Source organism: Marmota flaviventris, chromosome 6 (assembly GCF_047511675.1).
Source record: "Marmota flaviventris isolate mMarFla1 chromosome 6, mMarFla1.hap1, whole genome shotgun sequence".
NCBI lineage: Eukaryota > Metazoa > Chordata > Mammalia > Rodentia > Sciuridae > Marmota > Marmota flaviventris.
In genome coordinates, this window is record NC_092503.1 from 52736211 (window position 1) to 52750516 (window position 14306).

At 38.5% G+C, this 14306-nt stretch overlaps 1 protein-coding gene across 1 annotated transcript in view; it reads right to left on the bottom strand.

The window, feature by feature from the left end:
• Rpf2 (ribosome production factor 2 homolog) overlaps positions 1–10880 on the bottom strand; it is a 30992-nt gene extending 20112 nt beyond the window's left edge. Inside the window, exons 1-4 of the mRNA XM_027928147.2 lie at positions 10783–10880; positions 7189–7321; positions 4285–4322; positions 2788–2827 (exon numbers count right to left, since the gene is read on the bottom strand). Coding sequence (XP_027783948.1) covers positions 2788–2827; positions 4285–4322; positions 7189–7321; positions 10783–10805 — 234 coding nt within the window. The 5' untranslated portion in view covers positions 10806–10880. The remainder of the gene's footprint in view (positions 1–2787; positions 2828–4284; positions 4323–7188; positions 7322–10782) is intronic.
• Positions 10881–14306: the final 3426 nt, after the last annotated feature.

The window sequence follows — 14306 nt, forward strand, 5'->3', positions numbered from 1 at the left end:
CAGCAACAGTGAGGCACTAAGCAACTCAGTGAGACCCTGTCTCTAAATAAAATACAAAATAGGGCTGGGGATGTGGCTCAGTGGTTGAGTGCCTCTGAGTTCAATCCCCAGTACCTACCTCCCACCAAAAAAAAAGAAAAAATTACTATCATCAATGCACATCTTAACATATAGGATACTTATATGAATTTATCAGCATGCTGTTTTGGGGATGTTTACAATTGGATCCATGAGTTTACAAGGTACACTGCACTTTTTATTGCAAACTGCAAGTATAGAAGGATCTGGCCCTAAAAACTCCATGTCTCCAATGACAACAGGTTCAATGTTGTGTACACAGACAGGACTGATAATTCAATGTAAGAGCTATTTCTCTGTTTGGCTCTCAGAAGTGCTGGCTTCCATTACAGAATGGAGAGGAGTGAAAATATATGTATGGAGTTTCAGTCCTATACAGATTCTTTTCTACTATGCCTATACTCTCTATATATCCCAAATACTGACTGAATTTATTGAGAGCACCAATCTTAGCACAAAAATTAGATCTGATTTGTTCTAGTCCAAAAATCAGTAAAACGGCCTCCAAAATCAATTTTAAAAAATTTAAAGAATAGATGAAACAGCCACAATCCTCAACTTTTCTTCACTGGTTATAAGATATGGGTACCTAATTTGGTTACTATTTAAATTCAGTACCTAAGTAGAAACAAATGAAACAAAAAGTTCCACCCGCTTATCCACTCCTAGAGTGAAAGACATAGAATCACAAAGTCCAAGAATTAAGGGTATGCCGCTTAGTATGTCATCTAAACAAATTAATCTTTGTTTTTTTTCTTTTGTACTGAGGATTGAACCCAGAGGTGCTTAACCACTGAGCCACATCCCTGGCTCTTTTTACTTATCTATTTTAGTTTTGAGACAAGGTCTCGCTAAGTTGCCAAGGCTGGTCCTGAACTTGCAATTCTCCTTCCTTGACCTCTTAAGCTGCTGGGATTACAAGTGTGCACCACTATACCAGGCACAAATTAACCTTTTTGAGAATTTTATCATCAAAGACAATGAAACCTCTTGTAAAAACATGCAAGGGCTTTATGAGATGTCATATGTGAGTAAACTATGCACAATGTCTGATACAAGAAGGTATTTAAAAAATATTTTTTAAACCAATGGAAATGGTTTTCTTAAAATGTTTTCAAAAACATTCTTATAGCCAGGCATGGTGGCACCCACCTGAAATCCCAGTGGCTTGGCAGGCTAAGCTAGGAGGATCACAAGTTTGAAGCCAGCCTCAGCAACTCAGTGAGGCCCTAAGCAACTTATCGAGACCCTGTCTCAAAAGAAAATAAAAGGATTGGGCATGTAGCTCAGTAGTTAGACACCCCTGGCTTCAACCCCTAACCCAAAAATATAAAAAATTAAAACAATTTTATGGCCAGGCATGGTGGCACACACGTGTAATCCCAGCCACTTGGGAAACTGAGGCGGGACAACTGCAAATTCAGAGCCAGCCTCAACAACTGAGCAAGACCCTGGCTCAGGATAAAAAAATTAAAGGACTAGGGGCTGGGGCTGTAGCTCAGTGGCAGACCGCTTGCCTTCCACATGGGAGGCACTGGGTTCAATCCTGAGCACTGCATAAAAAAAATACACAAATACAATAAAGGCATGCTGTCCATCTACAACTACAAAAAAAAAAAAAAAAAAGGAAATAAATAAATTAAATAAATAAAAAAGGACCGGGAATATAGTTCAGTGGTAGAACACTCCAGTACTGCAAAAACAAAACACAAAACTATAATTTGGTAACCACAAAGGAAAGCCTATAATACCTAAAAAATAAAAAGGCAACAAATCAAAACATACTGCTAGAGAAAGTCTCTTAACCACACAGGGGGAAAAAAAAAAGATCTAGCCAGGTGCAATGGCACACGCCTATAATCCAATTCTAGCTCAGGAAGCTGAGACAGGAGGTCCTGAGTTCAAAACCCAGCTTCAGCAACTCAGTGAGGCCCTGAGCAACTTAGCAAGATCCTATAGATCTCAAAAAAAACCAAACAGGGGTTGGGGGTGGGAGTGGGAAGGAAGTCGCAGGGCTGAGATATGGCTCAGTGGTTAAGTGTCTCTGGTACAAAAAAAAAAGAGAGAGAGAGAGAGAGGATCTGAAACAAGCTTTCATTTGACAATTATGTGCTTAAAATGTAATTCAATCTATAAAAATTTCTATCAATATACTTGTAAGCAATGAATAATACATTTACTAGCAAAAGTGAAATAAAACATCTTAGGAGACTGAAGCAAAATAGCTTGAAGTCAAGAGTTGAAAGCGAGTCTGAGCAACATAGAGAGACCCACCCATAAAATAATAAATAAATAGTAAGATTTGTAGGAACGGAAATTATAGAGACACACACACACACACACACACACACACACACACACAATCTGCATTCCTATTATTGGGATTGAAGCTGGTTTCAAACTTGCAATACTCCTGCTGTAGCCTCTTCGGTAGCTGAGATTACAGGTGTGCACCACTGTGCTCAGCTATAGTTATATTTTTGAAACAATAAAGGTCTTACCCCTCCCATATCAAAATTATCTTCCTTTTTTTTTTTTTTTTGGTGGTGCTAGGGATGGAACCCAGGGCCTTGTGCATGCAAAGCAGGCACTCTACCAACTGAGCTATATCCCCAGCCCAGGATGACTTAATTTTTAATTAGGGTTATAATATCAGTCTTGAATAATCACTTACATGTTCTCTTAAATCAGAAAGATTCTTGTACTTACCAGTGATGTCTGATCCTCAAATGGTCTTGTAATATTTTTCCTAAGAATATTAAAAAAGTAACCCCAAATTTAATAATCTTGATAAGTAAATTCAATTAATATATAAAAGATAATTTTTATTAAGATGATTTAAAAAACAGAAATCTGGGCATGGTGGCACACCAGCAATCAGGAGGCTGAGGCAGGAGGACCACAAATTCAAAGCCAGCCTCAGAAACTTAGCAAGGCCTTAAATAACTTAGTAAGACCCTATCTCAAAATAAAAAATAAAAAGGGCTGAGGAGGTGGCTCAGTGGTTAAGTGCCCTTGGGTTCAAACCCTAATACCAAAAATAAATAAATAATAAAAAACAGAAAGATATCCATTCAAATATTTATTTAGTGTCTATTATATGACAGGCAGTGTTCCAGGATTTAGGGATGCTATAATACTACATCAAATAAGGTACTTTCTTTCATGGAGCTATTCTAGTAGAAAAATAAATACATTCAAAAAGTAATAATTATTATAACAAAAATAAAATAGGGTATGGTGTTACCATAAAGAGTATAACATGACAATTTCCGCTGAGACCTGTGAGTTAGTCATAGAACTTTTAAGGCTAAGATTATTCTAAGAAGGAAATGGCAGTGTCCCACACTTGTAATCCCAGTAACTCAAGAGGCTGAGACAGGAGGACTGAAAGTCCAAGGCCAGGCTCAGCAATTTAAGAAAGGCCCTCAATAACTTAGCAAAATCCTGTCTCAAAATAAAAAACATGAAAGAAAAAAAAGGGGGTGCCTGGGGAGGCAGCTCAGGGCCCTAGTAATGAAAAAAAGAAAGAAAATGATTCCCTAAACAGTATATCATAACAACCATGTACGTGGTATTTACATTGTTTTAGGTATCATAAATAACTTAGAGATCATTTAAAGTTTATGGGAGGATATATGTAGGTTCCAAGCAAAACCCACACCATTTTATACATAAGGGATCTGAATATCCAGACTTCAATATCCAAAAGGAGTCCTGAAACTAGTCTCCAACAAACAATGACAGATAACCCTATTTGCACAGACTTTACTTAGTCTCAAAGTATCTCTTCCAAATATTTACTAACTACAAAGGGAGTTATAGTGGAGAAACCCAGCAAACACCACTTTAACCTACTACTATCTCTGAATCCAGAGGTACTTTACCACTGAGCAGCATCCCCAACCCTTTTTATTTTGAGACAGGATCTTGCTGCTAAATCATTTAATCACTTAGAGCCTTGCTAAATTGCTGGGGCTGGCCTCAAACTTGTAATCCTCCTGCCTCAGCTTCACAAATCACTGGGATTACAGTTGTGGGCCACCATGCTCAGCTGGAACAACATGGTCTTTTTACACACACACACACACACACACACACACACACACACACACAATTTCCCTTCCAAATCTTTTATAAAGTGGTTGTTACTTTTATAATAAAACAAAATAATTTAAAATAAAATTTTTAAAAATCATGACTTACTTTTTATATAGAACGCCATATGGTTTTTTCAGTGCATACTGTAAAACATAATTTATAGCTTTTAAAACAAAACATTCTGAAAAGCAGAAATAACAATAAAGCAATACATGCATTCTACAAGACTTCTCTAGTCACTGAATCCTGTTCTGATGTCTTTTGTTTGGCTCCCTTTTGATCACATACAATAATTTGTAACATAAACTTAATATTCTTAGACTAGATTTTTCCTATTTCAAAGTATCCATACCCTTTCAATAGTCTATCCAACTTAAAATAATTCCCTTCATTTCTTTAAACTCTACCTAGTCCATTCTCTCTAAGCAAATAACCTAGATTAGAAAGAAGAGCAAAAGATAACAGAAAACTAAATCCTATCTGAAAGCACTTACAATCGAAATGACTTTGGAGATACAAGAACTCAGCAAAAGTCACAATGATGACAATTAGAATACTAGCCAGAGTTTATTTCATTTATTTTGCAGTGCTGAGAATTAAACTTTGGCACTTATGCACACTAGGCAAGTGCTCTACCACTAGGCTACATCATTGGCCCTACGCTGGGTTTAAACACAGCCCTTAAAAAAATTGCTGCTGCCAAGTGCTTGATACACACCTGTAATCCCAACAACTCAGGAGACTGAGACATAAGGATTACAAGTTCAAAGCCAGCCTAAGCAACTCAGTGAGACCCTGTTTTAAAATAAAAAATAAAAAAGGCCTGGGGATGTCGCTCAGTGGTTAAGCATCCCTGGGTTCAATCCCCAGTACCAAAAAAACAAAAGAAAACAAAACAAAAAATTGCTGCTACCCAGCCCTCTTCTTTGTTTTCCCACTTCTTTCCACTGATTCATTAATAATCACTTATTATCTGTATGACCACCAGTACTGCTCTACCAAAAAGAATAGCAAATATGTAAAGCATTGCCTTGTATTAGAAAAAGGAGTCAGTGAGAGAAAACAATGAAAAATAAAAGGAAATGATCATTCATCAACTATAAGAGCTAGTAAATAGAAAAACTCTTGTGGATTGGGGATATAGCTCAATGGTAGGGCACTTGCCTGGCATGAAAAGACTCACCAGTGAAATATACCTTCTCAAATACCAAAACTCTGGAGGATTCTTCTTATCCAATGTTTCCCTGTCTCAGAGTAATGAACATTACTACCTTTTTTTTGACAACACAGTCATTGTTATGAATGTTAACTACTGTAATAATGTGTGATGCAGATTATACCTATTAGAGCTTGTTTAAATATGTAGGGATCATTCGGTTGACAGAATAGTGTCCTAACAAAACAATGAGATTTAGAAACATTTCAAAAAAGGATGAGTACAAATTAGGTATTTAGATATCTGAATTGACTGTATTTAATAAGCATAAAGAGTTCAGTCAATTTCAAAAACATGTTCAACTATTTTACTTGATTTAACTCAAAGAATCTATCAGCTATACTCAGACTTTGATACTCAACTATCTACAAGTATCTCCACACATTATGCCCCATTCATTGATTAAATACTCACTGAGCACCCAATATGCCTAGACTCTGGACTAGGCACCAGGTATAGAAGTAGGAAAAAGTTTTATATCTTCACTATGTAAATTAGGTCCCAAACTTGAGTTTGGGACCTAACTTAAATAGTGAACCTGCCCCACCTTTTACAGTCTCTAATCACCATTACTGCCCAGCAGGCACACAGGCCAAAAAGCTGGGAAGTTGTACTTCTCACTAATGCCCAAACTATTCTGCCCTCAACATCTATTTTCTGATCAATCCTTGTTTTCATTTTACCATCACCAGACTCCAGGTTCTCTTTACCAGGCTAACAGCAACAACGTGGTTGCCCACATTTGCTCTCTGGCTTTTCTAATCAAGTCAAGAAAATGAACTGATCAACTCTTTCACTTAAAATTTGCCAATGACTCCACAGGACTTTTGGAATAAAATTCAAATTCCATATTAACATATGACTTCTGACTCTTCTGGCTTCACATAGTACATCTCCTTTAGCCAGCTCAATTATTTGCAGTGCTCTAAATGCTCCTTCACGTGCACTTTTGCCCAAGATTCTTCCTCAGCTTGAAAGCCCTTCTTTCTATCCTCTTGCTCCAAATGCTCCTTCAAAATGAAGCTTACATGTTATTTTCAGGAAGCCCATTTTTTTGTGGGTCCCCCTAAGTGATGTGAACTATGTCCCATTCTACCCTCTGCATACCTCCAGCACAGCATTTAATTCTTAATACTTTAAGCTCACTAAAAGGAGATGCTATGTTTTTCTATTATTCCCAGTACTCAGGACAGTAAATGGCATTGTTAAATGAATAAATACATAGTGATATTCAGTTACTTCACTTTGCAAATTAAATGTGTTCCTAAAAGGGCTGGAGATGTAGCTCAGTGATACAGTGCTCTTTGTCTACCATGTATAAGATCCCAGATTCCATTTCTAAGGCAGTGGGGTGGGGAAAAAAAAAAAAGTAGAGCTGAGATACATTCCTAAAATGTATCAAATTCTGTAATTAAAACTAGTTTAATTTACCTGCTTTAAGGAAAACCAGTAGTCAGTGAGGTGGGAAGAAAAATAACCTCTAATTTCAGATCTTCTCGAAGGCTAGTAGATCTTTTTATTTTATTTATTTATTTAAATGTTTATTTATTTGTTTGTTTTTAGTTGAAGGTGGACAAGAGACCTTTATTTTACTTTTTTTTTAATGTGGTGTTGAGGATCGAACCCAGTGCCTCACACATGCTAGGCAAGCGCTCTACCTCTGAACCACATCCCCAGCCCAAGGCTAGTAGATCTTAAGGTAACCTTACCATTTCTCCAGCAGCCCAAACCAGTATGCTGAAAGCTTCTAAAATGACTTCAGTAGTACTTAAACATTAAGTATATATACATACCATATCTTTAAGTACTTGTGTCACTATTGCATTTGCATTTCCCCCTTTAATCAGCATGGCATTTTTAATATTTTCACTGAGCTTTGGTTCTCTCTTCTCAAGGAATCTCTTGGCCCTTTTCGTTTTGGGTTTTCTGTTAAGAAAAGCATAATTCATAACAATGCAAACATTTTCCTCACATTGCAAAATCAAGACTTTAACAAGGAGAAAATTCTAAAAAATCAAGGAGACATTACATTCACATATTTATCAGTTAGGATTCCAACATTAACATCTCACATTTTATTAGAAAAAGACACTCTATCACTATTAAACAAGCGTTTTGTTAGCTTTTGGTTTTCTTAAAAAAGCTTTCATTTTAATATTCCTAGTATTCTTATTCTTCTTCTTCTTTTTTTTTTTTGCGGTGCTGGGGATTGAACCCAGGGCCTTGTGCATGCAAAGCAAGCACTCTACCAACTGAGCTATATCCCCAAGTTGCAGCATTCATTTATTATTGTTGTTTTCTAAATCTTTATTTTTTTTAATTGTAGAGGGACACACAATATCTTTGTTTATTAATTTATTTTTTATTGGTGCTGAGGATCGAACCGGTGCCTCACACATTGCTAGGCAAGCGTTCTGCCACTGTGCTACAGCCTCAGCCCATCTTTTTATTTTTTATTTGATTATTTTTGGCACTGGGAATTGAACCCAGGGGCACTTAACCATTGAGTAATATCCCCAGTCCTTTTTATTTTGAGTAGGGTCTTGCTAAGTTGCTTAGGGCCTAAGTTGCTGAAGTTGCCTTTGAATTTGCGATCCTCCTGCCTCAGCTTCCTGAGCTGCTGGGATTACAAGTGTGTGCCACTGGGCCCAGCTTCCTTTTTTCTTTTTAATTAAAAAAAAAAAATAAAGAACCAGACAGATGTGATGGTGTACACCTATAATCATAGGCAGGAGGATTGCTATTTGAGGCCAGCCAGGACAACACAGCAATACCCCAACTCAATTAAAAATAAATAAGCAAATAAAGGGCTCAAGTAGACATTATTTTTATTCCCCCCCACCAAATTTAAAATAGACAAACTGTACCCTGTACACTAACACAAAGAATTGTATATCAACTGCTGATCAACCTGTGGATATTTATTAAATATAGGATATCTACTAAATATAGATATTATTTACTAATATAGGTATTGCTTATCTTTTCTTCCAGATTTAAGACCAAGTACCTACCAGGAAGTATATATTATCTCACTCCAATATCACTGCTGAGAAAGTCTAATAACTACCAAAGAGTAATCTTGGATATTAAGACTTAATTTTCACCACAACCCTAAGAGACAGTACACTTATGATCTTCACTTTATAGATAAAGCAAAGACTTGATAAGTAATCTTCCTAAGGTCATGCAGCTAGTAATAAGGCCCAACTTCACAATGAGCTAGATTTAAAAACTCATCTAAGACAATTACCTAAGAAACAAAGAAGGGAAAATAAATTATTATTCTGACTTCATGGTGTGAAAATAGAATTACCATGTTTTGTTTTGTGTTTTTTTTTGTGTGTGTGTGTATGTGTGTGGTATGAAGGACTAAACCCAGAGCCTAGTTCATGCCAGGTACTTTACTACTAAACTATAATCCCAGCCTGGGAGTACCATGTTTTTATACATTTCTTTTCAAAAAAGCGTGTCACCTTTGCCTCCTCTAATGGTGAACATTATAGGCAAGCATCTTGCTTTTCAAACAGTTCTAAGCCATCTACTTAAAGAATTCATCCTCTCTTAAATAACCATGACCCTCCTTCTTTGGCCCTATGAATACTACAGGAAGGAAAAGAAATACAGAATACACACAACTTTAAATTCCCATGTAGAACTAATAAGGTTAAATCAGTGGGATCAATAAAGCCCAGGAATTAGAGACCAACCTGGGCAACATAGTAAGACCAGGCTTACAAACAAAAAGTTCAATACAAGATTAGAAAAGGTTTGCTTTTTGTTGTTATTGTTGTTTAAAACTATGCGAAGGCTTATTCTTTCATGTATTACTTTTCATCTCTAAACAGTTCTCAGGAGACTAAGAGAATAAAATTTCCAGGAGCTGTATGATGAATGAATCCTTTTTTATATTTGGTAGTGGGAACTGAACCCAGAAGCAGTTTATTACTGAGCCACAGTCCTTTTTATTTTGAAAAAAAAAAAAAAAGGTTGCTGAGGTTCTTGCTAAATAGCTGTGGCTGGACCTCAAATTTATAATCCTTCTCTCTCAATCTCCAGAATTGTTGGATCACAGTCCATGAATCTCTATTTATAAAGTTGTAGTGGAGTGGCTGGGGATGCAGCTCAGCGGAGAGTAGCTTATCTGGCCTACCATACACTGGGTCCTGGGTTTAGTCCCACCCCTGGATTAAAAAAAAACAGTTTAGAATTTCCTCTCCAGATAAATGTCAATATAAAGTTTTTACTCATTTACTGGTTAATAAAAATACACATTATTTACTAAATCAAATCAAGAAATATGTAGTGTGAGCCAGGCACGGTGATGTAATGCCTTTAATCCCAGTGATTAAGGAGGCTGAGGCAGGAGGCTTGCTAGTTCAAGGCTAGCCTCAAGCAATTAGCAAAGACCCTGAGCAACTTGGCGAGACCCTGTCTCAAAACATAAAAAAGGCTGGGGATGTGACTCACTGTTTAAGCTTCCCTGGGTTCAATCCTCAGTACAAAAACGAAAGAGAAAAAATATGCAATGACTTTATGGCAAAAAAATGGTATGCGCTCTACATTCTATGTGGTTTATTACTTCTCACGAACCAGCAACGAATACCAAAAAACACTTTTACATGTTTTATTAGCTGTTTGTCCCTCTATTACACTGAAAATTAGTCACACTCATCTTTATAGTCCCAACACCTAACGGTATAGTAGGTTGCAAAATCTCTGAATTAACGACTAAAAAGAAACAATCACTTAGAATACACATTAACCTCGGCAAGGCCCAAGAAAACCACTGCTAATCAGAGTAGAAATATTTAGGAGCTCAATACATATTTTTTGTACGAATTTAAAATAAACATCACTATAGGATAACTCCAAGATAACAAGCGTGCAAAGCTGGAAGGAAAAGAAAATGCCAATGAACATTTTCCACGTGCTGTAGCAAAAGCTGTAGGTACATTCGCCAAACTCACAGCTCTATAAAGCACGAATTATGATCACTATTTTAGAGTGAACTGAGTTCTAGGTTTAATGGCAAAAGTTTCAAAGCCTTACGCATGCGCCCGGGTAGTCACCTAGACCTGTCAGGTTCTGAGGCCTGGGCTCTTAACCCCTTCCTCTACCATCTCCCTCACAATTCAGAAGTCAGGACATTTTTAAGAGATTGGAATAAAAGCGGCAACGTCTCCGTCCCTCCTCTCACCCTGCCGCTCCCAGTTGCGGGTTTCCCTCTCTCAATCTCCCAGCCGAGAAGACCCATCCAGGCACCGCAGGCAAAGCGCGTTAACGGGAGCGGTCACCAAAGGAGAGATGGCAGCACAGGCAATATCGCTCTCCTCACAGGGCACCCTCTCCCCAACATTCCCCAGGCAGTGTCCCAACGCACTTACATAACTCGATCCAAGGCATCCATGACTACCACAGCCCCAGACTCGAGAAAGGGAGAAGTCGCACGGTTACACCAAGCGGGCGCGTGCAACCTAGCAAGCGGAACCGGAAACCGTAGTGACGATACTTCCGGAGGCTGCCCCGCCCCTAGCGGCCATCTTGGGTCAGATCGCGTTTTGTTGCCTTGGTTACCTAGCTCTGGTTCTTTCCCAGAAATTGAAATAATACTTAAAATGACTTAGCCCCTCAGCTTGATGTACACGCTCGTGTGTACCTGGAGTAAGGTATTTAGGGAACACAGGATATCAAAAAGGTTGAAAGGGTGATGAGTACTCATGTAGTAACTAAAAAGCAAAATGTGAAATATCACTAATAGAACTTTAAGCTCCGATAAGGCAGTTTTCTGCTTTTTTTTTTTTTTTTTGGTGGTGGCGCGGGGGTCGGGGGTCGGGCCGAGCATCGTCTCACTAACTTAGGGAGCCTGGCATGGAATTTTCCGTCCTCCTGCCTCAGCCTCCCTTGTCAATTATATTACTGGCATGTGACACCTGCTCTCCAAGACAGTTTATGACAACCGTAGTTGCCTAGTATATAAAAGGCATGCCAAAAGACCGCTGATCGTGAATTTTTCCCAAATATTTTAAGTTTTTTGTGGTTGTAGATGAACACTATACCATTATTTTATTTGTTTCCTTATATGTGGTGCTGATTGAACCCAATGCCTCACATGTGCTAGGCAAGAGCTCTCTACTACTGAGCCACAACCCCAGCCCCCAAATTACCATAAAATTCTCGCCTTTATGTGTACTATTCAATGGGTTTTGTTACATTCACAAAGAGATGCGACCATCAACATTAATTCCAGAATATGTTATCGCCTCAAAAAGAACCCCACCTCGGCTGGGTACCGGAACACATGCCTGTAATCCCAGCGGCTCCGGAGGCTGAGGGAGGAGCATCGCAGGTTCAAAGACAACCTCAGCAAAAGGTGAGGTACTAAGCAACTCAGTGAGACCCTGTCTCTAAATTAAAAAAAAAAAAAATAGGGCTGGGGATGTGGCTCAGTGATCCAGTGCCACCGAGTTCAATCCCCAGTACCAAAAAAAAAAAAAAAAAAAACCTCACCCCACCCAGTAGTATTACTACTCATTTTCCCCTTCAACCAATCCCTGAGAACCACTGAATCCACTTTATGTTCCATGGCTTAGCCTATTCTGAATATAAATATGTGCATGCGCACAAGTACTCATATGATGTGCCTTTGTGAGCCTGCAATCTCAGGGACTTGGGAGGATGAGGCAGGAGGACTGCAAATTTGAGGCCAGCATCAGACCCTGTCTCAAAATAAAAGACTTGTGTGGATAGCAGCAGACTGTGCTTTGCTCTGAGTTCCTACATGACATATGGAACAGCAGTTTTCAGGTTGTACCTAAACCTGTTATATCATTTTGTAAAGTAGTAGTTTGCCATTGAATGCTGAGGTGGAATGACTATAGTTTGTCTACACAAGTAAACATAATATCTGCTTGGCACAGTCTGCTAAGTTAATTGTGCTAATAAGAATGACCACCTGGGGCTGGGGTTGTGGCTCAATAGCAGAGCACCAGAGCACGCACCAAGCTTGTGTGAAGCATTGAATTCGATCCTCAGCACCACATAAAAATAAACAAACAAAAGTGTTTTTAAAAAATAAAAAGAATGGGGGCTGGGGATGTGGCTCAAGCGGTAGCGTGCTCGCCTGGCGTGCTTGCGGCCCGGGTTCGATTCTCAGCACCACATACAAACAAAGATGTTGTGTCCGCCGAGAACTAAAAAATAAATATTAAAAAATTCTCTCTCTCTCTCTCTCTCTCTCTCTCTCTCCCCCACTCTCTCTTAAAAAAAAAAAAATAAAAAAAAAATAAAAAGAATGATCACCTGTGAGCTTAATGAATTAATCAGAAGTACATGGATGCATGGGATATAAAACTCATATTGGAAAAAGGAGGCCTATGAGCTTTATTGAACACCCCAGACCACCAAATAATGCAACCCCCTTAGCTTGAGGACCATAGGAGAAGCACCCCCAGATTGGACACAGTGGCAGTGGCACCCTGACCCGATCACCTGGTTATTCATGAGTCTTGCCCAGGAAAATCACCCATGACTAAACCTCTGAATCTCTCCTTGGGTTTTAGCAGAGTGGTTTCTCCTCCCATGATAAGCAAGCAAGTTCCACTCTACATAATACTGTGAAACTGTCCTAGGCCTAGAATAACTTCTTGTGCTTTGACAGCTCTGCACCCTGAGCAAGTTCTTTGGCTGGTTCATAATCTTATCTGACCACCTACATAGATTATTTATATTTATATCTGCTCTCTGCCATTGCTCTCATGAAGTTCAGACTCCTGAACTCCTGTGGTTGCCTTAACCCTTAATTCTTAATTTCTTATATCTATAACACTTAAGCCACGTATCCCACTAGGTGGGATAGATATTAGAAATTAAGATTGGAATAAAAAAAATGTGTGATTGCCTGGCTTATAACTACCAAGTGACCCACAAGTATTCAGTGAAGTGCCACTGAGGAAAGTGAGGTAGCCTGTGGATTTGTTTTACAATGAATTCTGAGATCATAGAAAGATACAAAGTGTTGATCTATGTTTTTTGTTTTTTTTTTTAGTTTTCGGCAGACACAACATTTTTTTATTTGTATGTGGTGCTGAGGATAGAACCTGGGCCACATCATGCCAGGTGAGCACACTACCTCTTGAGCCACATCCCCAACCCAGTGTTGATCTATGTTAATGATGTAGTACGCTCAACAACTGGGATGTAGCTCAATCGCAAAGCGCACCAATCCTCAGCACCAAACCAAACATAAAAGCAGGATAAAATCTTGGTGTCTGGTTCCGTTTTGCATCTCTTTTGTTGAGTCATTCTCTATGGCAGTCACCAGAAACAATAAGTCTGCTACAAGATATTCAAACAAAATATGACAGAATTCAATGGAGAGCCTAAGGAATCTGGGATTGTTCTGGATTGGTGGCTATTTCTGACATAGTTAAAAGTAGGACTTTACTTGGGTTTGGATGTCATAAGGTGAGAAGAACTTAGATGGGTATAATGTATTTGGTTTCAGTCATTTCTTGACACTCAGCCCCCCAAATTCTTGTAATCTCTGAAATAATTTTTCTTTTGGTATGCTGAGATACTGTAAGTGATGGTTGGGGGAATCCTGGATAGCCTCAAGATAGGAAATGGTTTCCAAGGGAATAATCACATGATTAATAAAAGTTTGGAACTTTGAGGCTTGGGTTGTCACTCAGCAGTAGCGCTTGCCTCACACGTGCAAGGCACTGGGTTCGATCCTCAGCACCATATAAAAATAAATAAATAAAATAAAATTATATAAAAAATATATATTAAAAAAAATTTTGGAACTTTCAGGACTGAGAATGTAGCTCAGTGGTAGAGTGCTTGCCACATGTAAGTCCTATGGCTCAATGCCCACCACAGCAAAACAAAAACTAAAAACAAGACAGCT